At 39.9% G+C, this 27,855-nt stretch overlaps 1 protein-coding gene across 1 annotated transcript in view; it reads right to left on the bottom strand.

The window, feature by feature from the left end:
• The window catches only part of Dock4 (dedicator of cytokinesis 4), a 411,722-nt gene that overhangs the window by 145,643 nt on the left and 238,224 nt on the right, over positions 1–27,855 (bottom strand). Inside the window, exons 13-15 of the mRNA XM_028768807.1 lie at positions 12,661–12,786; positions 2,435–2,559; positions 990–1,152 (exon numbers count right to left, since the gene is read on the bottom strand). Of these exons, the coding sequence (XP_028624640.1) occupies positions 990–1,152; positions 2,435–2,559; positions 12,661–12,786 (414 nt within the window). The remainder of the gene's footprint in view (positions 1–989; positions 1,153–2,434; positions 2,560–12,660; positions 12,787–27,855) is intronic.

Raw genomic sequence — 27,855 nt, 5'->3', positions numbered from 1 at the left:
CTGCCCCTCTGCCCCTCTGCCCCTCTGCCCCTCTGCCCCTCTGCCCCTCTGCGCCTCTGCCTCTGCCTCTGCCTCTTGAGTGCTGGTATTAAAGGTATGCGCCACAACCACGTGGCTCTCCTGCAGTTTTAAACACCCTTGTAAATCCAATTTATAGAGACTATTTGGCCAATTCTGGAAAAGAAATGCCATATCTCTGATGACAGGCACAGTCCTTCCACCTGAGGTTGGGTGAAGTGCATACTGCACCCCTAATAATGTGATGCTTCTGTGTTGCTTGCTTGGTATTCTTCGCCCAAAGCAAGATTTTCTAAAAGCTCCAATCACTCCTCTGGTAAGTGCCTACATATGAGAAGCATAGAAGTGTCAGAAGACCCCTAGTCTAGAGCTGGAGGAGACAGAAAATCAGCTTGAAAAGGTAGTTAAGAGAGCAAGCTAATTGAAATAAAACTGAAGATATGACTAATAATGTCCACAAGGACAAGCTTATTTCTGTCGAGCTGCTTAAATCTGCAAAATGAGATAATTATTTTATCTCATTTCAGCATCATGTAGAACTGCACAGTGATGCAGACGTACACAAATCAGCACAAACCTGAGCTTCACCAATGCTTTCCTAATAGCTTCACAAGCCCAGAAAATTCCAAGGGGCTTCCCAGAGCTGAGCCAGCTTCCTGGAACTACCAGAAGGTCAGGATTGCCCAAGCCCACCAGACAAGTGTTGTTTCTCTAAAGCTGTGTCTCCCCCTTCTGTTCAAATATTCTAGGTGGTAAGTGATAAGCCACCAAATTACAGAGAATCCCTGGGTTTCGGTTGTTTCCTTTCTTGTCCTTGCTTTCATAGCTTCTCTAGGAGTCAGTCCTCTCACTTCAGGGCTCCCACTGCTTGCCTTCTTTCCTCCTTTGTCACCTTTTCTATAGATCTGCCCACGGTAAGTACAGGACCCACCCCAAGCCCACAAAGCTGCTGGGTCCACCCCCACACTTACTGGAACAATGCCGGAACTCAAAGCGGATGTGGGAGCCCCTGAATTTATCCACAGGAATAGGAAGTTTCAGCAGCTCCGACCACCTGGGACTGTTGTTATGATAAAGCACAAAGGAGTGGTACTCACTAGCCAGCGGCTCTCCAGAGCCAAACGAAATAAAATCCTAATGAAGAAACATGTAAGTTAAAGTCAGCTTAGTTTAGACTCTTCACACAGGCAGAGCTTTCGCTGCTGACTGCCTGCTCACAAACAACATTCCAAACGGTATCTTTTCTGTGTCCTTTCTGTATTTGCTTTACCTAGTGAGGAGACCAGTTCAATTCTGAACCTCTTTCTCCATGGCCTTCTACGCCAAGTGTGGGATGTGATGTAAGAATTCAGCTCCTGGAAACCACATTCCCAGCCCACCCAGCCCAGCCAGCTCTGTAATGATCCAGGAGAGAGTGTAAGGCCCAGTGCAACCTTTAGAATTGTGGTTCTGAACATGTGGGTCAAAGGACCCCTTCACAGGGGTTGCTTAAGACCATCAGGAAACACAGATATGAACATTGTGACATAGCAAGGAGAATAATTGGGGATCAACACAGTGTGAGGAACTGTATTAGAGTCACAGCACTAGGAAGGTTGGAGAATCACAGCTTTAGAAGAACAGTCAAACATACTGTGAAACAAGCTGTGTTCAGAGAAAACACTTCTTCCAGAAGAGGGTCTGTTATTGCCTCCCCAAGTAACCCTACTTTGGCTAAATGAAATTATAAAACTAAACATGGTAGGCTTTTGTTGTTATTGTTTGATTGCTTGTTTTTCGAGACAGGGTTTCTGTGTGTAGTCTTGGCTGTCCTGGAATTCACTCTGTAGACCAGGCTGGCCTAGTACTCAGAGATCTGTCCCTCTGTGCCTCCTTAAGTGCTGAGATTAAAGGCCTGAGCCAGCAAGCCCAATAGTTTTTGTTTGTTTGTTTTATTTTATTTTGTTTTGCTTTTTTATTGTTTTTTTCCCAATTGCCAGAACAAAAAAAGTAAGAAAAAAAATTAAATGATATTAAAATACTGTTTTGAAGGAATGACTACTATAATAAAATTACTGGTATACATAGTCACCAAAATGTAAACACATTTGGTTTTCTAATTTCTTTTCTGTGAAGGAGTTTAATGAACTTTAAAGTTTTTTTTTATAATGCATGTGAGTGCTCTGTTTACATGTATGCCTGCATGACTGAAGAGCATCAGATGGTTGTGAGCCACCATGTGAGTGTTGGGAATTGAACTCAGGACCTCTGAGTGCTTTTCACCACTGAGCCATCTCTCTGGCGCCTTAATGAACTTTTAAAAAGCCTATACAGAGTTAGAAAAGAAAACACTGCAACCGAGAAATTAAATGATCACAGGTTGAGATGAAGCCAAGGCAAGGGTTGTCAGACCAACGGCCATTCAGAAGGAGCATACCTTTAAGGGCTGGCCATTACTGTCTACAATGAACATCGTAACTTCCACATTTCTGGCCACACTCTTGCCTCCTTTCTCAAATTCTCCCCTTTCTACGGTGATATATAAATCATTCCTCATTTCACCTGTTGAAAAAAAGCAAGACCATGTTACATATATTAGGACATGTAATACTCTACTGAGAGAAACTTTGGTTTATAAAAACACATGGTTATTGTTACATTACACATATAAAAGTCTCAAGGCATTCACATTTTTACAAAATGGTCTCCGCCCTTGCTGCCCATAAACACTGGAGGAGGACACAGGCTGGGCTCTGGGACTCTGGTGCTGCTGTAGAGCAAACAGGCATTCAGGAGACAAATGAGGTGGCTGAGGAGAAGAGAGCTCTCTCACCTTTCCCCAATATTTCCTTCATGTCATTTATGAGGTGTGACTAAAAATGACAGCCTAGCGGTGATAGCTCTCAGAAGCCTGTATTATTATTTTATAGTCATGCAGCTCCTTCGAGAGAAGAACGACCTAAATGGAATGCAATGGCAGGCAAAGAAAACAATTACAACAGAAACCTTTTCCAAGACTCATGGGCAAAATGACCTCACTGCTGGAAGAATCCAGATTATTGCCTTGTGAACAGACGTGGGATAACTCAGCCACACAAATAAACTCAATGTATTATTTTACATCATGTATATTATGCCATACTGTAAAACAAACGAGAAAGACCCTAGATTCAAACTTTCTCAAGATACACAGAAACCACCTGTATTTTTACCGTAGTGATTTATACAACTCCAGTGTGTTAATATTACCCTTTTTTCTTATTATTCCAGGAGACAAAAACTGAAACCAGATAGAAAACTTAGAAGAAAAGGACCGGGAGTAAGTCACAGGCAAATCGCCAGTACTGGAGAGTGATGGGCAAGGCCAGCATCTCAGCTTATTTAACCAAACTTTCAAACATTTGACGAATCAAAGTAATATTATTTTTAATTAAAACAAACAAATTTTCTACAAGGAAACAAATCACCAGAAGGAAAATAATCTCTCTCTCTCTCTCTCTCTCTCTCTCTCTCTCTCTCTCTCTCACACACACACACACACACACACACACACACACACACACATCTGTAGCTGGCAGTTAGGTAAAATTTCCTGGCTAAAGCTGTTACAAGAAGCTGTCCAGTTGTCCAATACCAGGGGATAGCAGGGGTAGGCAATATGTCCAGTCACCTTCTTCCACAAAGACAATTGCTTATGGTGGTCCCCTTGCTGACGAGGACACAGACGGGCATAAAACAGATGAACTATGTAAGGTCTAAGAAGCATTAAATCTTAACTTCCCTTTCAAAGAGTATATAAAAGACACATTAGTGGAACAGAGAGGTCTCATGAATTTTAGAATTCTCACACAGCTCATAAAAGCCAAGTTCAGAAAACAATGAGCTTACAAATACTGCAGAAAAGCAATGCATTTCCACACATTTAAGATTATATATAGCCAAGTGTGGTGGCACATAGCTTTAATCAGAGCACCTGGGACACAGAAGCAGGTGGATCTCTATGAGTTTAAGACCAGCCTGGTTCTACATAGCAAGTACTAGGCCAGCCAAGTAGGATTATGGTGTTACCCCTCCCTGTAAAGTTATTTTTTTTTCAAAGATTTTGGTTTTTAACAGCTTCCACACTTTACAATTTCTAGACAGGGGATCAAAAATGTCACAAGTTTGCTAGCTCTTTCCTAACTGATCTCGCTACCATGAAGATGGTTCCAGGGACCCTCACAGATACCAGACTCCACAAATGGGCACCTTCCTTACACAAACTAGTGTAATTATTTGTGTAGAACTGACAGCACATTTGAAATCATGTCATTTCTATCCAATGCCATGTTAGTAGTTCCAGTGCTGCATTGTTTAGAGAACAATAAATAGAAAGAAAAAAGTTAGTCTATATTAAATGTTTTCAATTCTAAGATCACTGAATCTAATTGTTAATTATGGGTACAAAAGGTCATATATATATACATATATATGTGTATATATGTATATAAATACATATAATTTATATATATACATATATATAATATTATAATATTAATTATATTATATATAATATAATATTAATACTATTAATTAATTATAACATTATATATTATAATATTAATAATTTATATATATAAATTATATGTATTTATATACATATATACACATAAAAGTATATATATTCTTTATACACACTTACTCTTTTAATAATATTTAGTTTAGAAATTCCATCACAAAGTCAGCAATAAATGAGAGAATTATTTTGGTCTGAATAAAAAGCTTGACACAAAGTCTAGTGTGGACTGCACATATTCGTTCAGTGAGCTGTGTGAAAGGCCATTTTTGACACCAATTTTCCCACTAACAGATCTTGCAAATAAGATAACAATATCTAAACCAAGATACTTTAAAGATTTTAGCTAACAATTTTCTTGCTTCGTGGCATAAGTAACACACTTCAGAGACTATAAACTACATGCTGATTGGCAGGAGATCTAGCCACAGGGGTTGTAACCTTGAGAATTTCTCATAGAAAGTGATCGATCTTTCCAATACACAAAAGGATTCACTATCCTGAAAAGATATCCAGACTCAGTGTGTTTTGCCTCCTTTAGTGGAAATCCAGACACTCCATCTTCAGCAAGTTTGTTCTATGTCTGTAGGGTAGACTCAAATGATGCAAGGCCAGGGGATATACTGCCAGCAATGTACAAATCTCTTTCCACTATTCACAAAGCTTTGTGAGCACTTCCTATGCACCAATACACTATCCTAGACTCAGTATATGCCACAGTGAACAGAGCAGAAGCTCCTTGTTGAGGGAGTTAGGTCTTTGTGTACATATTGTATGCGGTGAACTCATGTGTGCATCTGTGTGTGCATGCATGGTAGCTAGTCATAGCTATTACCCTCCATCTCATTTTGTGATTGGGTGTCCCACTGAATCCAGAGCTTGCATTTTAGCTAGCATGACCACACAACAAGCCCTCCTCTGTATCAATATCCCCATGCTGGAGTTACAGATGCATGCTACCAAGCCTGGCTTTCATGTGTCTGCTAGGGATCTGAATTTAGTTTCTTATGCTTCTGAGGTAAGCAAGCATTGGACCCACAGAGTCATCTCCCTAGTCCTCATGAATCAGAGCTTTAATAACAGTACAATAGGAAGCATATTTACCAACAATTAGGGTTGTGGATACCAGAGAGATGAAAAAGAGAAACAGACAGTACTCACTGGGGACGGGGAGGAGTGATAATTTTTAACACACCAGTAAAATAGGCCCTGGTGAGAAGAACAGAGTAGAGTCGTGTATTTCAACAAAGGAGTAAGGTAATAAAAGATATTAGATCCTCAAGTCAATTCTCAAAGACAACTGAACTCATGATATCTGGATTCTTCTACTCCTTTACTATAAAGAAATGCTTGAACTCAAATATGCCTAAGGCCTTTAGGGTCATAGGTAATCAGAATAAGGAGTTCAAGGCTCTAGTCTCCCTTCTGCCTCCATTACTCTGTGAACTAAATCTAGAGAAGGCAATACAAACCCCTGGGACTCTAGTTTCTGTTTTATAAAAATAGTAGGGAAGTTAAGGCAGAGGTAAAGTGAAGGAATTAGACAAGATAGTTTAAAATTTCAATTTCACATCATCATCATCATCATCATCTGGGAGGGGCCGTGCCATGCTGCACATGTGAAGTACAGAGGACAATTTTTGGATTCTTTCTGTCTTTCTACCTTCACATGGATTCTAAGAGTGAGATTCAGATAGATAGTCTTTATGTAAGCGCTTTTGCCTTCTGGGCCACCTTGCTGGCCCTCCCTATGATGCCTTTGATATAACTGATTTCCTATGACTTATAAAAGAATGTCTGGAATAAGCACATTCACACGTCAGCAGACCAAGCCGGTCAAAAGTGCACGGATGGGGGCATTGCTGTACTGGAGGAACTGTCAGCAGTTACTGGCTGCTGGGAGGAAGGGTCGCTTTCCTTTGGGGCTGTGACTCCTGACAGGCTGCTCACACCCCAGTGGATGACCTCTCTCCCATGTGCATATGGGCGGCATGAAATGGATTCCAGGGTTTATTAATCAAAAACTAAAAATAAAAACCGAACATGAAGTTGGAAGGGGAACAGGGTAGAGAGTGTGAGGAAACTCGTACTGGATAGACGTGATCAATATACATTATATAAATGTACATATCACTATTTTGAAAAAGGCAAAACCTTTTACACATGCTTTAATATTCTGTTCTTAAATTGTTACCATTCCTGCGACACCCTCCTCCGATCTTTTGCAAATCCTTCAGATTAAGTAAGATTCCTCTGCAAAGCTAACACACGATGAGAAGACAGTTTCTTCTGGTGGCATTCTACATATGCCTCTCTCCAGGAATTTTACAGCTTGCTATGTTCCAATGCCACAAGGTGCCACATTTTGCCAAAATATGCAGAAGGAGAGAGTTGAAACAAGTGCTAATTAAAATCAAAGTACTTGAAGACTCTGGAGAAAACTAATGAGCCCAACTGGTGTTAGAAAAGCATCTTGGGTAATTAAGAGACAAACTGTAAAGTAGGAAACGGAGTCACAGTGCCAGGGTGAGCAGCTAGTTTTGTGACAATGTTTATTAAGACCTCACATCTCTCGGATTCATTTCTCTCTCTTCCCTTTGGCAGGCCCACTGGCTAGGAAGCCTATGCACACCTAAAGATTTCTCAAAATAGTGCAGGCAAGATAAAGGCAAGGATACATTAGTGGGAACGAAGTATGTCAGTGGATGAAGTCAATAGGATGATTGATTATCTGAAGAAAATGAGCAAGGTCTCTGTCACTGGATTCACCCCTGGGTCCTCGATGCCGTTCTGGGATTGCTCAAGACACAGGAATAAATGCACGTGAGCTTTATCATGAAACCACTGCGCAAAGCCTTGGCAGGGACAGCCCAGCTCTTTACCTGAACATTTAAAGTTTACGGAATTAGAGAAAAGCTGTCCTTCTGTTAAGAAGAAGAAATATGCAAATGACTTATGATTGTCCACACATGCTTAGATAACTGGTGGTAGAGACAAGTCAGCACATTCAACACCATTGGAAAGCCCAAGCCCTTCTGAGCACCAACCTGACACTCAGAGTCAAAGATATCAGCATTCCAGAGCTTTATTGTAGGGGTGCTCAACCTATAAATTTCATGTACTCTTTTTCTTTTTCTTTTCCTTCCTTCCTTCCTTCCTTCCTTCCTTCCTTCCTTCCTTCCTTCCTTCCTTCCTTCTTTCCTTCCTTTTTTTGAGTCAGGGTCTCACTATACAGCCTTGGCTGGCCTGTAACTATGTAGATCACGCTAACCTCAGACTCACAGAGATCTACCTGTCTCCTCCCAAGGGCTGATACTAAAGGTGTGTGCCACCACTCCTGGCCCTATGGAAATTTTTCAGAATTCTAACACACCTCTAGAGTTTCAGACACTTCTGATCTTAACAGTTTTAGACAGGGCTATTCCACTACAGCAGGAGTTCCAGCAACATGAACAACAACAGGTCATTTTACTGAGTGCCTGCTGAGTTGGGTTCTTCACAAAGCACTTGAGTGTCTAGCTAGATCTTGTCTTGCATTTATAGGAAGGCACTACCCATTCCATTTGACAGATGAAACTGAAGTGTAGAGATTGAGATGTCTGTGTAAGGCTCTGTAGGTAACTCTCTCAATAAAGAATTCAGCTGCTATCATCACAGGAGGCTTGAGCAAGGAATTGGTCAGACCAGTCTTGAAATATTAATGTCAGTTCTGGGAGCCATCCCTTGGTCTGGTCTGACCTGTGGCTGGAAGGAAATCTTCCATATCTCTCTCTAGTCAGACATCTTCTGACTGAAAGTATACCCTCTCTCCATGTGACTAGGGATTCATATCCAACATAAGTGATGGCTCTAACGTGACCCAGAATTTTTGCGACTCCAACCAAAGCATAGTAAACTTTAGTTAAATTTATAAAATATTTTTACAAGCTTAGGTAGGCCCTGAATCTGTGATCTTCCTTCCTCAGGCCTCAAGTAGCTAGAATTAGAGGCATGAGGGATCTTGACCAAGTACGATATATTTTTAAGAAAGATTAAATCATATATACTAATTTCTATTGATCTAATCTATTTTCTCCAAAATGAGGACTACTGCAGGATTAATTCTATCTGCTGCATGTGTTTCTTTACCAGTAAAGCTTCTTTACCATGTGCTTCTATACCAGGTAGTATATAATACCCATATTTAAAGGAAATAATTCCTTTTTTAAAACACTATGGAAACATACTTATTATGTTATTATCCCAGACCTAAAAATCACCAAGTTATTTGCAAAATAAATGTAATTAAATCTTGAGTTCAATATCGAAATTAGTCTCTAGATCTCAGTGCCTGTGTCCTCCTAACACCCTGGCAGTTACACTTAATTCTCTTTAGGGTTTAGAAGCCTGAAAGATTTACGGGGAGCCTCAGAAAATATTTATGATGGGTTCTCTAACAAAACGTGACAGCTTAACCAATCACTCTGCTCTGTGGGAACTCGTCTCCAGGGGACAGGGCATAAGCCAGGAAGATGAGGTTGAGGGGACATGATGAAGACAATGACAGACTCACCTAGAATATAAGCCTAGAATAAGAAGGAGTGCTTAAGGGGTATGCAAAGGGGAACAGCCAGCTTCTTATGATCTACCAGACACATCAGAGAGCTGTTCCAAGAAGTCTGGTGGAACTCAGACTTTCCTCATACTCCAGATGGCCTGGGCCTGGTTTGCATGGGGTCTGTTAAGACATTTAGGGCCAGGCTGTCCAATATAGACCTGCTTCCATGTGGTAACTGAGCAATCAAACTGTGACTTGGCTGTAGAGAGACATGTGTGAATGTCCAATACTCACTAGCTTTCAAAGACTGAGACTGGAAAACTGTGAATAACTCGTTAGAAAGTTTTCATATGGAATACCTACCAAGGTAATATTTTGGGATGTGCTGAGTTAAATAACACAGGCTGTTAAAATTAATTTTACCACTTCTTATTTCTTTCTAAGCAGTGGCTACTCATTATTTGAAATTACATTTGGGCTCACCCTACATTTTTCTGGAGAGCAGTGATTTAAATATTTTGCTGTCATAGAGATCTTTCACTTGCTTGGTTAGAGTTACGCCAAGAATATTTGTGGCTATTGTAAAGGGTGTTGTTGCCCTAATTTCTTTCTCAGTCCACTTATCATTTTTATAAAGGAAGGCTACTGGTTTCCTTTATTTAATTTTGTATCCAGCCACTTTGCTGAAGGCATTTATCAGCTGTAGGAGTTCTCTGGTAAAATTTTGTGGTTGCTTATGTATACTATCATATCATCTGCAAATAGTGATACTCTGACTTCTTCCTTTCCAACTTGTGTCCCCTTGATCTCCTTTAGTTGTCTTATTGCTCTGGCTAGAACTTCAAGTGCTATATTGAAGAGATAGGGAGAGAGTGGGCAGCCTTGTATTGTCCCTGATTTGAGTGGAATTGCTCCATTTAGTTGGCTTGCTGTATACTGCTTGATTATATTTAGATACGTGCCCTAGAGCACTGATTTCTCTAATACTTTCAATATGAAAGGGTGTTGGATTGGTGGACCTAGGCCTCCTGCACATATACAGCAGATGTCAGCTTGGACTTTATGTGGGCCCTGAACAACTGTAGCAGGGGCTATCTCAAAAGCTGTCGTCTGTATTTGAGATATGTTGTTCTAGCTGGGCTGCCTTGTCTGGCCTCAGTAGGAGAGGATATGCCAGTAGGAGAGGATATGCCTAGCCTCGAAGAGATTTGAAGTTCCAGAGTAGGAGAGTACCAGGGGGGCTCCCTCTCCCTCAGAGGAGAAGGGGAGGAGAGAGTTGGTGACCAGGAAGGGGGCTAGTGAGCAGGATGTAAAGTGAATAAGAAAAAGATAAAATTAAAAAAAAAAGTATCTATCCTCCATCAGAGACTGTAGCATGAAATTCCCCTTAGAGATAGTATTTGGTCTGTATATCAGAACAATAAGGTATCTTAGAAAAGGACTTTTTGTAGCTGGAAATCAGTATATTAAAATAATTAACACCACCACCAACAATAAATGAATAGTTAAAACAATAGGCACTGAATGTCTGATCCACAGGCTTGAATGCACAAAGGCAGACACCCCTTCTTCTATCTTAATACCAGGTGATAAGTGATTCCCTGTACACCAGCAATGACTAGGGCAGGACTTCTGCTTCTCGGTCTTCCAGTTTCAAGAAGAGGCACTGATAATATCCTATGGACCTAAAAAGAGTTCTGTGTCCGCCTCTGTCTCATTTTGAAGACAGACTTTGTCTGTGTTAATGAATCTGATCCTCTTGATGTGAGGTGGGCCTCACCTGTCCAGAGCCCATCCGAATACTTGATGCAAATAAACTTGAAGAACAGTCTAGAAAATGAGGTAGGAGGGGTCATGCCTGCAGACTGTCCACATTCTGTGACCAGAAATGTTATTCATAAATATTTCCTCACTGGAACATTCAACCCAAGTTTTCACTAAGCCACTGGCTAGTCTGAAAGCAACAAAGGACAGTACAACAGTGAGGTTAGTCACTGGAAACCTTCCAGTGGGCATGACGGCTGCTCTCTGATGGCTAAGTACCTGTATGCACTGCTCTTATCTCTGTCTTGGTGGAACAGAAAGAAGTCAAGGAAGACATGAAAAAAAAAAAAAGAGGAAATAATGAAATGGGTTTTAAAAAGCTTCCTTTCAGTCTCATGGCAAGCAGATACCTGTCTGTCTGGAAGGACTGTTTCCTTGGAGAGTATGAACCATCTGTGACAGAGTTCTGTCAGAAGAGACAGAAGCAAGCCTCATGCCCCAGATCCTCCCATCACTAAAGCCAGACAAAAGCTACCTGAGCACAGAACCACCCAGACAGTTCTTCAGCCAGAGAAGCCCCGTTTCCTATGTTTCCATTCCTCAATGATACAGCCCAGGGACCAAGATGAGGAATTCTCCCAGCAGCTGGCCACATTCTGCTCTAAATCTGCTTTTTATATTAGATTTGCCCATCAATTTGATTCCCAGTGGGATGAATGCTTTTCTTTTTTGTTAAGGAGGAAATACCAGTTATTTATAGCAACTTGGGGAAATAATGAATGGTTGCAGGAGCCACTGGGTAGCGTGTCACCACGTAAACAGATCTATAAACAGTCATTTTCCACAACAGTCCTGCAAGACGCTAGAGATGACTGGGCCAGGTCATTCCACAAAACCTGCCAAGCCGCTCTCCCAGCCTTCCCTGCAGGAATGAATTTCAATCAAGAGATCAGTTAATGGGACAGTGGGTGACACAGAATGTTTGGGGTCTTTTCAAAGGAGTTCTACTGTTAGTTCTCAGAACTGGCCTTGGAGTTGTCCCTTGGAGTTGTAGCAGGTGCTTATTATTAGCATTAAAAAGAGCAATAACCTGGGGGAGGGCTGAAATCATCAGCTCTGAAGACCCTACTGTATGAATAACAAAAAAAAAGAATATATATATATATATATATTAAAGAAACCTTGCTCATCCTTAAGCCATATTAAAAGAAAAGGTTTTATCTTTAAAGAAGTACTGAAAATGTCTGCTTGATGAAGAATATTACAGCTTTATTGATACATCTTCTGCTCATCCCCTCATCTCTTACATCCTCATCATCACCTTCTTTACTATTCAGATGTGTGTATCCTTTCCAATATCCTTTAAGACTTGGAAGCAAGTTGGTCTTAATTGAGCATGATTTTTCAACATAAATTTTTATCATATTTTGATCCTCTCTATATAACTCATCTTATTTTCTGCTTATATTGTTCTCCATGTTTAGAAACAAGAAACAAATGAACAATAGATAGAACTAAGAGGATATCACCTAGCATGACCTAAAGTTCTCCACAAAGACAGCATGTAGTTTTGGATGGGATCTCAGCTTTGGCTGTTATAGTCATAAGAGAAACGCCGCCATGGCCACCAGAGCTACTTCACTTCAGGTGACAGTTTTTCATTTGTTCCTTACCACTTACCTCACTTAGGTTTCCCATAGGCCCCCAGGGAACAATTCAAAACTGACAATCTGACAGTTTCCTCAAATGTCAAAAGCAGAGAATATATGCATCCTTCACCAGTTGTCGGGCACACCGAGTCACCTACCAGGCATGATGATGTCAGAAAAACCCAGCTTCCGAGTTATGGATACTCCATGAGAGAACACCGAGGAGTATTCTCTTCTGATCTGTTCAATGTCTCCGTGTAACAGCTGGAGGGAAACAGCTAATCCTAAAACAGAAGAGAGACACACAAGTTATCGTAAGTGATCCGAGTTACGTAAGAAGTAAATGCGCTCCTGCAGCCTCAGGCATGAGGTTCTACTAGCCACACAGAATTGACAGGAAGAGACAGGAATTGACAGGAAGGATCTGTGAGTAGCACTCTTCCAACATTAATACTGGAGTTTTCCAATTTCTAGGACCTGGAGAATCACCGGCAGGAAGTTAAGAGCAGGAGGCAGGCTTCTAGCCATGGTGTCCTGTCTACCTTACGTACAACACAGGAGCATGAGGGTATCATAACATGCCTCTTGAGCAGCGCTTCCTTTCCAGAGGGACAATGGGCAAAGAAATCAAATCAGAGCCTTGCCTTTTCTCAACCCTACAAGGCTTAGATATGATCTATCAAATGGTACAAGCCTGCAAACAAACCTTAAGATATAGGCATTCAAGAGTTTTTAAAAATAATGATTTTCTTGAAATTAAAGCAACAAAAGTGATTGTAATAAAATCAAGGCTATATTCTTAATGTGATAAAATACAGAGACTCAAAGTGGCATGATTTTCTGAGAATTTATTAAGACACAGAACACTCTGACAAACAAAAAGGAATCTAGTCAGTTTAAATTATCTGTTTTTCTTCTTTATTCCAATTACAGCCACATTATCACAGCAGGACATGCAGAAGACAACGTTTATTTCATATGTAATCTTCTCAATTCTAAGGCAGGAGCTACAAAGAAAGAAACTAATGGGAAAATGCTAGTCTATCACTTCAAAGACACAGCTTCTCCTTCAATTCCCTCCTCCTTTCAACATTTTAAAACAAGAAAGACAAAAAGCCTCCTCCCCTGTATCAGCAGGAGAAAATGAAACCTCTCAGAGTGACTTATGTTTTTTTTTTCTTTTAAAAAAGTGACTCTTTTTTTTCTTTTTTTTTTAAATCCTGTGAGTTAGGATAGCGGGGTGAAGAAGATATAAAGCCATTCGTGAATGGCCTTTAATCTCTAACATTATTCGTCACTACCGTTTCCTGAATAACTCAGCCATTAATCTACAGTACTACCATGCTCTCTAAAAAAAAACGATATACAAATGACTTCAATAACACTGGAAAAAAACCTGCAGGTTATGTACAACACAGGCACATGAGGGTTTTCCTTCATTCTCCCTAAATAGTATGAGAAAACACAGAATAGTGTCTTGTTGACTTGTTTGTTTTAAAACAGGGGCAGTAATGACGAAGAGAACTTGAAAGGAAGCCCAGCCATCCAGGCTTGCCTAATAGAATGTGTGCCTCAGAGAAGGGCCGTGAGACTGAAGTCTAGCAGGTTTCAAAACTTTGTACCTAGTCTCCATTTCTCTGGAACTCTCCCTTCTGTACCCCACCAAACCCAGCTCACTTAGAACAGAAGAGGAGGAAGAACAGCCTTTTCATAGTCATGAGGACTGAAGTTGGGAAGGGACCAGCTGTTTGGACTAGTGGATGGAAGGCAACTCTCATGGGACAATCTGATTCCTTTCAAAACCCTGTGGCCAGGGAACAAAGACCAAGTGGCAAGGGTTCTAATCCATCTGTCCTAGCAGGTCTTCTTCCTGACTCTGGGCTCCCACTGGCCCATCGTATCATGGCAGCCCATTCATTTCCCACTATCATCTCTTAGCCTTCAACTCTCAGCATAAGCATCACCAGGAACCAGGGTTTGGAGAAGACCCATGTATGCCACATAGTTTCATAAAAACAATTCTTCCTGTTGGGGAGGGCACTGTTCAAAAGACCCAGAATTCTTAGAGAGTAAGATGGATTTGGCCCAGTTCTTGAGATTCTGTTATATTTTTCAAATGACAATCATTTTACCAGGACGTCTGTGGAAGGGCCTGTCTGGGACACGTGCAGCACCATGTGGCAAATACAAAGAAAGAACAGGAAAATCTCAACAGGAATGAAAAAAAAAATAGATGATATTTTTCAGGATAGGAGGGGGAACGCTCAGAACTGACTAGGATTGCTAATTGAACAATGGGTGCTGCATTTATTTAGCCTTCAGTCTCTTCCCCTTCCACACTTCCTTTCTCCCTTAAACCCTTCTTAAAAACATACACACAGATACAAAACAAAAAGTGAATTCTTTCTAGAGAATTAGATAACAAAAAAATGACTTAGAGATAATGGTATCTTGGAGAAATTAAAGAAGATATGAAAAAAAGAGAGTACCCTGGAGGGGGGGGGAGGATGAAGGAGAGCAATAATGCACAGGAGATGCATCGGTGTCTACAGAGCAAGCGATGTGGAGAGGAGAGGGCAAAAGACCAAAGGGCGTCAAGCAGGCAGATGGCGGAGGCAGCCAGCGAGTGGATGTCAGAAGGGAACGCCAAAGTGATGGCGAAAACATAGAGAAAACAGGGTGGGAAAAGGAAAGTTACAAGTGCTGGATGCATTCTCGAAATTAGAAAAATATAGAAAAAAGTCCTAACTGAGGTTAATTTCACTATCCTAGTGACAAAAACTGGTGATAGTAGGGGCAGTAATAGCCATTTGCAGTTGACCTATGTTCTCCAGAATGAAGAATTCACAATCAAGAAGTGGAAAGGTCAACTGAATGGAAAAACTGGCTACAAGACACATGCTCTTCCCAAATAGCTAGGCTTTCCCACAAGCAACTCTTAACTACAGAACAGCTAAGCTATGAAAACAACAAACTAGGTTCTATTCCAAGTTACTTAAGTTTCCCAACTGTCATATATTAAGAAAGTACTCTGTTTTTCCAGGCTTGGAGATCCAAATGTTCAATTCCAGCACTGAGAAAGTAGAGGCAGGAAGATGAGAAAGGAACTCAGCTATAAAGCAAGTGTATAATTTCAGCAAACAAACCAAAATAAGAACACAACACATGGTGCCAGCAGCTGACACACAAGGAGCAGCTCCAGAGAACCATCATGACATTTGTATTTTGCCATCACAGAAATTGTTGATCTTCTTTTTATAATGGTCCTTAGTTATCGTGACCTTACAACCACAGGCTGAATGAGTCATCAGGACACTACCAACACAATGGGTAAAAAGTTACTCAGCACCACACAGGAAAGTCTTGACAAATATTTACATACTTATGTCAAAAAAGTTAACCACAAGAGGAGAATGATGACTGATGACGGGCTGAGGGTAAGTGGGGCTGGGAGGGGGATTGGGAGAGGCAAAGACTTCTTTAAAGGATAGAAAATTTCACTTAGATCTTCTTAAAGGTTCTCACCAAAAAAAATGCAAGCATGTGAGATGACATATATATTAAGTACCTTTATTTATTCATTTCATAATGTATACATAAATCACAGGATCACATTGTACAATGTGATCCCATAAATGTCTTATTTGCTAATTATATTTAATGAACCCACAAGGGGGGAAAGGAGAATTTCTTAAGCACTCTAGATATTCGGAGCTAAGTTTATCCTTTCAGGGCTACTCATCCATGCCAGTGGGCAGGCTCACAAAAGAGGAATTATCTTCCTCGTCCCATCTTTGCTCCCCTACTTTACCATTTTAGCATCCTACTGATTCTCAGAGGTGACCACTTTTAAAGTTTCGCCTGCATACTTTTCTGGATTCCTACCATTATTTGATATAGTCAGCATGGGGATCAGTAGCTTATGGTGTGAGAAGGAAGAAGACAGAATACAAGGATATAAACCACAGAATTTCTGGTCCTAAGGAATTGCTAAGTCAAGATACACATAAGTAAATAGACCATAAGATAGTTGGGGCAAACTACATGAGTGGAATATACAGAAAATTATTGCTGAGAGGATTTTTACGTTGGGAGAAAAATTTTACAGAGCTTTATGATAACCTATAGAATTAGCCAGAGAACTAAATAACTATTTTAATTTTTGAAAATACGTAATCTTTTACAGTCTCTTTTTATTTTCTTTCTGGCCCTTGATGTAAGTTATTCTTCATTGTCAACCTGACTAGATTCAGAATCACTTAGGAGATACACATTTGCTTTGAGGGTGGTTCCAGAGAAGTTTACCTAAATAAAGAAGGGAAGATCCATCCTGAATGTGGATTGTATTTCCTACAAACCAGTGGGCTGATGTCTTGGAATGAATACAAAGAACAAAGGGAGACATCACGCCTAGCATCCGCTTTCATCTCTCTTCCCTGATTGAGGACCAAATGTACTCAGCGGCTTCTTGTTCCTGGTATCATGCTACTTTGGATCATGTCCCCTCTGAGATTACAAGCCAAGGCGAACCCTTCTTTTTAGTTGATTCTGTCAGGCATTTTGTAGTAGCCTCAGGAACAGTACCCAAAACTAAGTGTTCAAAGAGAGCTGGCTCTGGGAGGGATGCTCCCCTTACTAGAAGAAATATCATCATCAAACTGAGCTCACGCAGCAGCCTCAGCATTTGAGCTCCAATTAGAAAGACTCGCTATGTAACTTTAAGCAAAGCATAGTCATTAATTAATCTGGAGTCTGCCAAACAACAACAACAACAAACAAACAAACAAACAAAGCAAACCACAAACAAGCCTGAAACTGTATTATTCATTATCATGCTCAGAGCACAGCAGCAGCATAAAGAAGAAAGGCTGAGGATCTGTTGACTGTTCGGTGACTCATTTTATGGGGACTAGAGATAACTCATTTTAGAAGATGGTACTTTTTAAATTTAAGAAATTGTGCATTTTTATATTAAAAGTGGCCAGCACAGCATGATTTGTAAGTAGCAGCCAGATTTGATTTTAGGTTACATCAGCCATTTTGTCACTAATGAACCAAATAACACATAGCTGTGAATATACAGCAATGCAAAACTGGAAAACCCAGGCAAACATTTGCTGAATATATGTGTTATCAAGTGTGCCATTTTAAAAAGTGCATGAGAAGGCTGCAGGATGCTGTCTCAGTGTGGCGTTCTCCGTGCTTCGGTTCCCATCTCCAAAATATAAAGATAATGACATCAATTTTACAGAAATCTTTAGGTAAAGCCTGACAGGAAGTGCTCAAGATGCTAGCAGGGGTGGCACAACTGTCGTAGACCTGCTATTGGATACTGAACTGTAGCTCTTCCTCCCTTATTACTCCCAGACACAAAACCCAACAAACTGGTGCCACACTAAATTGCAAAAGATTCCCAACTGCCATACATTAAGAACACTCCTTTTACCCACGCTTGGTGGTATATACCCACAATCCTAGCATCAGGAGGTAGAGGCAGGAGGATGAGGACTTCAAGGTTGTTCTCAGCTACAGAAGTAAGTTCAAAGCTAGTCTCGGGTACATGAGACCCTGTCTCAGGGCGAAGAATGTAACAAACGTAAGATAACACTTTAGGAAGTAGTACAACAAAAACGGAAGGCCTGGCTTTTTATCGGTATAAGAGCCCAGGGTTTTCTGTGTACATCGGTTAGTCCTGTGGGGAGGGTTCAAAGGCAAAGCTGTCTATCATCAACATCACAGCTCTAACCTAGAAGGTGGGAAAAAATGTAAGTGGGACAAGCTGAGAGATATGAAGGTGGAAAGGTCCTTAATCACACAGGGCTTTGGATGCAATTATCCAGATATAAACCAAAGCAGGGAACTTAAGATCCCAATATCTTCAGCCTGCAGGTCCAGGGCATCTGCCTGCCTTACTGTGGTTTTCAATGACTTAGATTTTTTTTTTTTTGATTTTTTCAAGACAAGGTTTCTCTGTGTAGCCCTGGCTGTCCTGGAACTCACTCTGTAGACCAGGCTGTCCTCGAACTCAGAAATCTGCCTGCCTCTGCCTCCCAAGTGCTGGGATTAAAGGCGTGCGCCACTACTGCCCGGCTAGATTTTTCTTTCTTTTATTTTTTTCCTGTCTTCATTTTTTTCCAATGAACCAAATAGTGCCACAAATGTAACAACATAAACCTGCAAAACCATGACTTTAAAGACTGAGTTGAGTTTTCATATGTTACTTATGGTCCCACTATTTTGGAAATAATATATTCTATTTCTACTTAAAAAAAAATGAACACAAATGATTGACTTAAAGTCTGTATTTAACAAATTGTGTGTGTCTCTTCCTGCAATGGAGAGGGACATCTTTTGACTCATGCTCTTTGCTGATGCTTGGGTGTACGGAAGGTCACGTTCCCATCCTCTCCGCACACTCTGCTCACATGTCTTTGCTCCTAGACTCATTCTTCTTTTCCTGTATGGTCATTCCTATTTCTCTCAGTGAGCATGGATGGTAGGGCTTCTAGGACTCTACTGGAAATTAGAATTATTGACTTGAAATTGGACTCATTCTCACTTGGAAGGTATAATGTGGCAAGCGTAGAATGCAAAGCTAGCCTTAGGCAATTCTGCAACACTCTATGATGCTCAGTCCTTTACAATTGCTGAAGCTACACTGGAGGGCAAAGAGGTAAGCAGTATTTTCCTCCTGGGTTTTAGCTTGGACTTCAGTGCTCTGTGGTTTCACAACTTACTAAGATACAACTTGAACTGCATCTTCTCTCTCTATGATTCCTCTTCTTTCATCTGAGCACTTCCATTTTCTCAGTCCTTAACATTTGAAGATTGCCACTTTTTCTTTTACCCGTCGTACCTCTGCAAGCCCTATTGACACACACTGGGCTTTCCATTCACTTCTCTATAACTTTTATGTGTGTATCCAGATTTTTCTGTTTCATTTTCCCTTTGTGAAGAATTCTGACGGAATTACACTTTATTTTCAGTGAATCGATTCTTTTTTTTTTTTTTAACTGTGCTCATTTCCTTGCTAAGCATTGCAGAGTCCTCTCTGTCCAGGACCATCTCAGAATCTAAACACCAAGATGATATAGCTTTTATTTGTGTTTTTAAAAATGTGTTATGCCAGTGTATAAGGTCAGCAGAATACAGAGTCAATCAGTACTTTTATCGATTAGTTTTAAAATCTTGTTATTTTACATTATGACTGTCCTAAATTCTAGCTTGGCCTTTTCTTTTCGATTTCTTGTCTAGACTCCTAGGATTCGGCCATCATTGGCTGTACCTGCTTCCTCTGAGGGGCAGCTCACTATTATCATAAGTCATCTTGAGCAAGTGTTGTTTCCTGCACAGGAATCCCATTCATTTGAATGTACACTGGCTGCATATCTATGTTTTTAGACTACTCAGCTGGGATTAGTTTATCTTTACACACAAAATTTAAATTTTATAAGTATGAATTTTTATCAAATATTACATTAATGTAAATCCAGACTAAGGGCATAAAAGTCAACATACCAAAGAAGAACCATGCTACCCATTACCCCTGAAAGCCAGAAAAGAGCTTTCTAAGGCCCAGTACTGGAGGAATCGCTCCTAGGTAGTATTTATTTGGTCCTAAGCTTCATCACACATTTCTGGGTCAGTTCAACTTAAGAGCTCTCTGATCCTTCTCAGAGTCCCCATCCTCTCAGATCAATTATTTAAATTTTATTTGTTTAGATTGGAGCCTCATATTTACACATAGTAGCAAGACTTCTCTTTCTTCAAACTTTGTTTCTCTGTTTCTTACCACATTTGCACTTTCTGCCCTAACCCCATACTGGACTAAAACCAGGGCCTTGAATATACCAGGTAAATATGGTTGCTGACCACACTGCAGTCTTTGACCACTTGTTCATGTTTGTAGCAGAAGAATGGGTTACACAGTTTACTATACTAAGATTTAAAAAAAATCAATTATTTAAAAATTCTTGAAATCTATTCTTTTCTAGTAATATAGTACTCCATCAAGAAAATGAAATAGAATGTCTTCAGTGGGCAACTGAATTGGAATTGTAAATCAACAAATCAAATAATCAAGCCAAAAATATTCTAATGATGTAGTTTTCAAGGGACATCAACCTTAACCATGCTTTGTCCAAAAAACTACCCATTCATCCAAAATTTCCTTAATGAACCCAATTAAGGTGTAAACAAAATCACAATATTGATGAAATTGTTGACCTAATACACATAAACCACTTAAAGCCTAATATTGTACACCCCCATCCCCTTTTCCTTTCAAACAAAGTCTCATCATGTAGCTGGGCTAGCCTGGAATTTCCTATGCAGACCAGGCTCGCCTCAAATTCACAGAGATCCATCTGCCTCTGCCTCCTGACTGCCGGGATTGAAGAGTGTGCCAGCATGCCCAGCTGTACTACTGGTTTTTATTTTCTGTTCTGAGTTTCTACAAAAGTTTGGAAGAAAGATTACAAGATGTTAAAATGTACATTCTATAAATAAAGATCCCACAAATACCTGAGCTAAGAATAGATGTGCTAATCATGCAACAAGATTTTCACACACGAGTTAAAGGGCATATTACAACCCAGAAATAGTTCCAAGTGAATCCGCAAACTGAACTACTCGGATAGGAAAGGAAGAATATAGTTGGCCGATCTACAGTAATCCTCATTTATTTTATTTTCTGAAAGAGAAGTTTCATACATTTTGATTGCTAAACTCTAATGGTCTCTCTCTTTCATAAAAGTCAGCATTTAAAGATATGAATATGCCAAGAAAAGGCTCCAAACTGTTTCATTTGCCTTTTTTTTCTCCAAAATAAATAAGTCCCAATAGGGAGGCTAGAATTAGGCTTTCCATCTGAACTCAGCCTTGCTATTAAAAACTTCATACCTATTTTAAAATATTCCTAGCAGAACAAAGGTCTGGTAGTAACATAGAAAAGGGCAGGCAGGATACTCATCATGCGTAATTTCAATAACGTAGGTAAAAAATAATGAGGGATTAAACTTAATATCACAATTATTTTAGAAGATGAAACCCAATCTCAGCAGGCTGCTCTGACCACAGAGACTGGAAGCAAACACATAAAGTAGTCCCTGGCATCTTTCCCATCTCTTTTTATTAATTAGCATAACAATGCTCAAACCTCAGGCTTTGCATCTCTTAAGCACTTCTGATTTTCTCTATGTTATGTTTATTTTTCTTTCAAATTGAATACCCAACCCCTTTTAAGTTTTAGTAACTTGTGCAAAAAATTCAAAGAACTCACATTCTTTCTGAACTAGCGCATTTCTAAGGTATTATGTTAAGGTCGTATTCTAAAGCACAGAGAAGGTTCTCACATTGTTAGAGAAAAAAATGAGAAGGCACTTAAAAGTCCTGTTTGATAAGGATTTGGAAAGCACCTTAAGAGCCTTTTCCTCAAAGCCAGGGTAAACTATAAAGCTCCCTTAGGATTTGACAAACACTTCCAACTTCCTGCTGTTGGATCTGGCACTAGGAGACCATGAAACAACCTTCAGCTATGTATCTTATAACTGACAATATAGATCTTCTAATTTTCATTTTACCATTCATAAAATGAATACTTTATCAAGTGGTCACTAGTCATTAAGCATAGGACATCTTAAAATGTAACATTAAAACGTTAGTAGAATATCTATGTATGAGATAGTTCAAACGACTGAAGATCCCCTTCTAGGAAAAAAATATGCTAATCTACCCAACTTCCACCGTAGCCCTTCTTGTGGGTTTCACTGGATTTCTTTTTCCTTTTAATTATAACTGTTAGAAAATAAACCAGATAAATCACAGAGACAGTGATTAAAAAGAATACAGCTAAAGAAGCGAGTTATGAGAAGGTAACATTCAATCCTTAAAAGAGAAGATAGAAAGGTGAAAAAATGGAGAAGCAGTTCTCTGTGAAGTTGACAATACTACCGTGTGCAAAGTCCCCAAAGGAAAGATTCTGCCGGCTCTAGATCTACTATGACCATGTGCAAATCCCCCAAAGGAAAGAATCATGATGAGTCTTGACCTCTGTCTCTATGAGACCCTTGTTCTACTAGAAATATTTTGAAGTGTGTGTAAATTTTATAATATTGTGATTGAGTTCAAATGAAGATCTTAATTCCAGGTCAACTATGTTGGCACATGGTGGAGGGTAAGTGAGATCTTTGGAAGTCTATTTCACACAAGTACTAATGCCGGTCAATGAGAGCACCTTCCTATCAATATCCCACAGAATCCACATCCTGTTGCCACTATACTGGGTACAGTACTCTCAGAGGTTAGAAGAAGATGATGGGTCCCTTGGAACTTGCTCAGAGCAAGAGAGAATTTTCAGGGACATGTCCAGCTATGAAGCCATAAAATCTATATTAGATCTTGTGAGGTATGTGCTCTGGGAAGTCACAGGAAACCAATTTACTGAAATATTACCAACAATCCGGGTTGTAAGATGATGGGTATCCTTTAAGTATTATCATTTTGGACGGCCAAAAATTTATGTCATTAATATTGACACTACTCAAATATGGGCAGAACTGAAGAACATAGCAGTTCTGATATGTCAGAGCAACAACATGGCAGATGAATGTCCCAGTAAGAGTGAACAAAAGTAGGCAAAAGCAAGGCTCCCTTCCAAATTCTTTTACCAGTGTTGCTGAACAGGAGGCACCATCTACATTTAGGGCAGGTCTTGATGAGTCAAATAATCAGATTAAGAAAATTCCCCACAGGAGTGCCCAAGCAGCTTGCCTTTTGGTTGGTTCTAAATTGAGTAAAGTTGACCATTAAAGTTAATCAGCATCATGTTTCCTGGGAACATCTGGAAAAGGGTTGGCCCTACCTGCTGGGCTCTCCTGACATGCAGAAGGACTGAGAAGCACAAGCTGGGTCTGCTGATTGTAACTACTGGCTCAAAGATTTCCTAGTTTTCAACTGGGGAAATGTTTTCATGTTTTTATTCCAAGGAAGTGGTTAGCCAACAGCTAAAAATGATAGAGAAAACAGGACAGGACCAACACATAAATCAATGTATGTCAAATGAAGAAACAATAGAGGCGCCCAAAATTATTTACTTTCACAGTCTTATCCAAAGTAAATATGCTAGCTAAAGATGAGAGCTGGAGATAAATCCATGCGAACCAGAGGATGACAACATCAGGATACTTCAAAGTTTTCTTTTGACTGTCAATTCCATTCTTGATTCTGATTCAGGGTAGCAACATTTTCAACACACACACACACACAGGTTTATGTCAAAGTTTTGATTTATATCTTTTAATTTAGTGGTTTTATGTATGTGTTTATTCTAATAAATATCATTACTTATTTTATGTTTTCATAACAGCAAGCACATAGAATCTACTGGCTCAGAGCTATTTCATGTGTGTATGTGCGTATATATATGTATGTATTGCATACTGATGGTGCTCAGAATATGCTACCCCAAAAGAAAGAATTTTAGTGGACTATTTTGAAAGACATGATGTTCAAGAAGGTCATTCTAATCTTTCCAGGTTTTCTTCCATGAAATGGGTCAAAATTATGTGTCTTCATGACTGAGGAGAGCACACATGTCTTTGAGAGGGAAGTTCTTCCAAGTAGAACTTGATAAAAGAGACTTTGTAACCGCCCCACCCCCAACCCCCTGCCAGTTCATTGGGAACTCTGCCATGTTTTTCTATGGCTATCCATTCTTCATTAACCTGCTGTAAAAACACCAAGGCTTGCCTACTTCCTCAGGATTTCGCATGCAGGTTTCCATGTCTGAACACATGGAACAAGTCTGAAATATTTTCTTTTGTTAATCTTTCTTTAGTTACCAAAGGATCAGTCAAGAAGTTAGGATTGGCGAAGAACAGCTAAATTTCCTATACTATGGTACTACACATGACTATTTAGCTCTTGAACACTTTGTGTGCCTAACAAATAGCAGATCCTAGTGATCAGATGAAAGTTAGAGAATATAACTACTATACATAATAATGTTAAACTCTAATCACTACTTCCATTAGATTATAATTTGAGGTCAGAGGGTTTTTTTATCAACACTGCACATATTATTTAAAATGTTATATTTAAAAAATTTTAATGTGTATGGAGTGATCTTTTGCCTGCATGTATGTATATATACCACATACATGCCTGGTTCCCACTGAGGCCAGAAGAGGGCACTAGATCCTTTGGAACTGGATGTACAGAGGTGGTGAGCTGCCATGAGTGTCCCAGGAAGTGAACCTGGGACAGCAGTGAGTGCTCTTAACGACTGACCCCTCTCTCCAGCCTCTTGAGTATTACATTTAGAATGAAAAAGAAAAGGGAACCTGAAGGGATATGGCTATCACATGTGATAAAGCCTGGGTTTTCTTGTATTACAGAGGATATTGGGAATACTGTCAAACATTTAATAGGTTCTATATACCAGAAATATTATTGTACCAATGCTGAGTTCCTGATTTTTTTTTTAAAGATTTATTTATTTATTATATATGAGTACACTGTAGCTGTCTTCAGACACACCAGAAGAGGGCATCAGATCTCATTACAGATGGTTGTGAGCCACCATGTGGTTGCTGGGATTTGAACTCAGGACCTCTGGAAGTGCAGTCAGTGCTCTTAACCACTGAGCCATCTCTCCAGCCCCTGAGTTCCTGATTTTGATATTATACATTGAATATCATAGAGGTAGAAAAATAAAGTCAGCAGTTTGTTTTCAAGTAGTTAACAAAAAAGCAATATAAATATGCATGTATAATACACTGTGTATATCTACACGTGTGTATGTGCATAGACACACATATATACAAACATGCATGCACGTCACGAGTAAAGAGGCCAATATTAAGAATTTCAGTGACCCAGTACTATTGAATCATGTGATTGTGTGCACATGCCTACATATTTGCCTTTGGGGAATACAGATAAAGTGAATGTAATAGAACATCATCCTATGGGAAATGAGCAAGTCTTTGCATGACTCACTACTTTGTAATTGAACTGAATTAACTGACTATGAAATAAAGTTCAAAAGGATTAAACAGACAGGATGCTTTCATAATTAGGAAGTTCCAAAAATAAACAAAAAAGTAACACACTATCACTTTAGCCAATAGGTGGTGCCATAAAGTACTACTTTAATCTTAGTGCTCTGAGAAAGCAATTTACAAACTCAGTGTTCAACAGCCAGAGGCACCGATAAAAGTCCTGGGGTACTACATCACTTGCACGGTGGTGAATCAAATGAATACACTGGTGTGCAGAGATACAACTGTCAACAGAAAAACGCAATGGCACAGTGACATACTGCCCTTGCTGAAAGAGTAGGCTCCTTATGTAACAACTCCTATGAAATCTCACAGGGGTTAAAATGTAGTCGGAGGGTAGAATTGTGCATGCTCATCTCTCAAAGGCAAAAAACAATAATTCAAGAAATATATCTGATTAACAAACATGATTTCTTTTTTATAAGCCATGTGAGCAAGCTACACATAAATGCACATACGATAGGAAAACACTGTAAATTTTCTGTTAATTTATACTGAAGTACGCTCAGTGAGGTTTACATTTGTATGTGTGTGCGCGTGTGTGAGTGTGTGTGTGTGTGTGCACACATGTGCAAGTGCACAGAGATGTGCCCGAATGTGGAGGCTGCAGGACAACTTGAAAGAGTTGCTTGTTTCTTTCTCCCGTGAGCTTTGAGAGTCCAACTCAGATCATCAAGCTTGGCAGCAAATTCTTTACTCACTGAGCTCCCTCACCAGCCCTACCAGTGACTTTTATAGACTTAAGTCTTACCAACAAATTTGCCTAAGTACATAACATGGGCTCAGTCTAATTCCACATTCCTGGACTTCAACTGTCATCTACCAGAAGTAACGTTTATAATGATCATTTCTGTTCAGCAAACTCAAATCTGGCTTATTTTTAATGAATATTTTCAGAATTTCAAACATTTTCTAATATTTGTCCTTATAATAACTAATACCTTTCAAAACTCTCACCTAACACAACTATTAAAATTTCAAATTCCTTAATTTAATTATAGAGTTACATTAATTCAATTTTTTTAACCATTAAACGTTTAAATGGATCACTCACTACTTTCTCCCAGTTTCTAAGTGCAACAGATGAAATGGCTAATCTTCCTTTCAACCAAGTCTTAGGCTAGAGAGGAAACAGTTACCTAGATGAACCCATTTTCCTATCACACAGACAAGATGACAGCACCAAGAATGAGAAGCGCATCCGTGGAGCAGAAAGGCCTACTTTTTGCTGGTAGACTTGTATGGAAAGCAAGTTTAAAGTTATTTTTTCCCCCCAGAACCAATGGCCAAGGAATAGAAGGGAGTGAAAACAGGGAAAACAGCAGCCTTTTATAGAATAAATTCTATTTCTCTTCCTGACTCAAGACTTTCTGGTATTCTGTTGTCATCATCATCATCATCACCATCATCATCATCACCATCATCCACCAGTCCAGCTTATCTCACCGGCCCCTCATATCTACTCTTTGCCCTCAAAACCTGCCCCACAAAATAAGCACACACACAGTCATACACACAGTCACACACAAAAAATCACACACATCGTCATCATCATCACCACCACCACCACCAACAACAACAACATAAAAAACAAAGCACAGAGAACATCTTTTTGTGGAAGCTATAGTGTGTCACAGTGTGTCATATTATAGATCCCTCTGTCCATACATCTCTACTTGCTAATGTCTGTGTAATGAGTCACTGGTCTGGTCAGAGATCTCTGGCTTCTGTGACATCATCAATACCGGGTCCTTATCAGGACTCCTCCCAGTTATTCTGTGGTGGCCTCATGGAAGTCACTAGAGTGCTTCCTGTTCAGTAATGAAGTTGAGTGGACCAAAAATGCCTTAGCAGGGCTTGTGATTCCTTCTCCTCAAGGAGGCAACATAGATCAAGGTAAGCCACCAAGATGGAAGGGAAGGACTTTGCTGGAAAGTGTGACGGTCTTTGTTTTAAAAGGACCCTTCTGAGCCGTCACTCAGTGAAAGTCCTGTGCCGTCCTGAGGCTGGGACCTGGCATGCCTCAGTCTGAAAGAGCTAGAAGGGGTCAGGTAGTGATCAGAGGAGTCCACAGCAAACAGATGTTGGCTGTGTAAGAGCTGAGTGGGACTCAGACTTGAAGGAGATGGATGGGAGGGTGGGTGTCCCCAGGACAGGAGAGTCAGCAAAGCTTTAGAGCAGAAACCAGGTACAACTGGCAGGTGCTGAGTAGCCAAGGAATTCAAAGGTCCCAAGTAGACAACAAAGTAAGATGGCCCTCACCACAGGGATAAGGCCTTTTATAGGAGGTAC

The sequence above is a fragment of the Grammomys surdaster genome, unplaced genomic scaffold (assembly GCF_004785775.1).
Source record: "Grammomys surdaster isolate TR1022 unplaced genomic scaffold, NIH_TR_1.0 188, whole genome shotgun sequence".
Lineage (NCBI taxonomy): Eukaryota > Metazoa > Chordata > Mammalia > Rodentia > Muridae > Grammomys > Grammomys surdaster.
The sequence above is the reverse complement of the archived record's forward strand: the minus strand, read 5'-3'. Positions and strand labels throughout refer to the sequence as shown.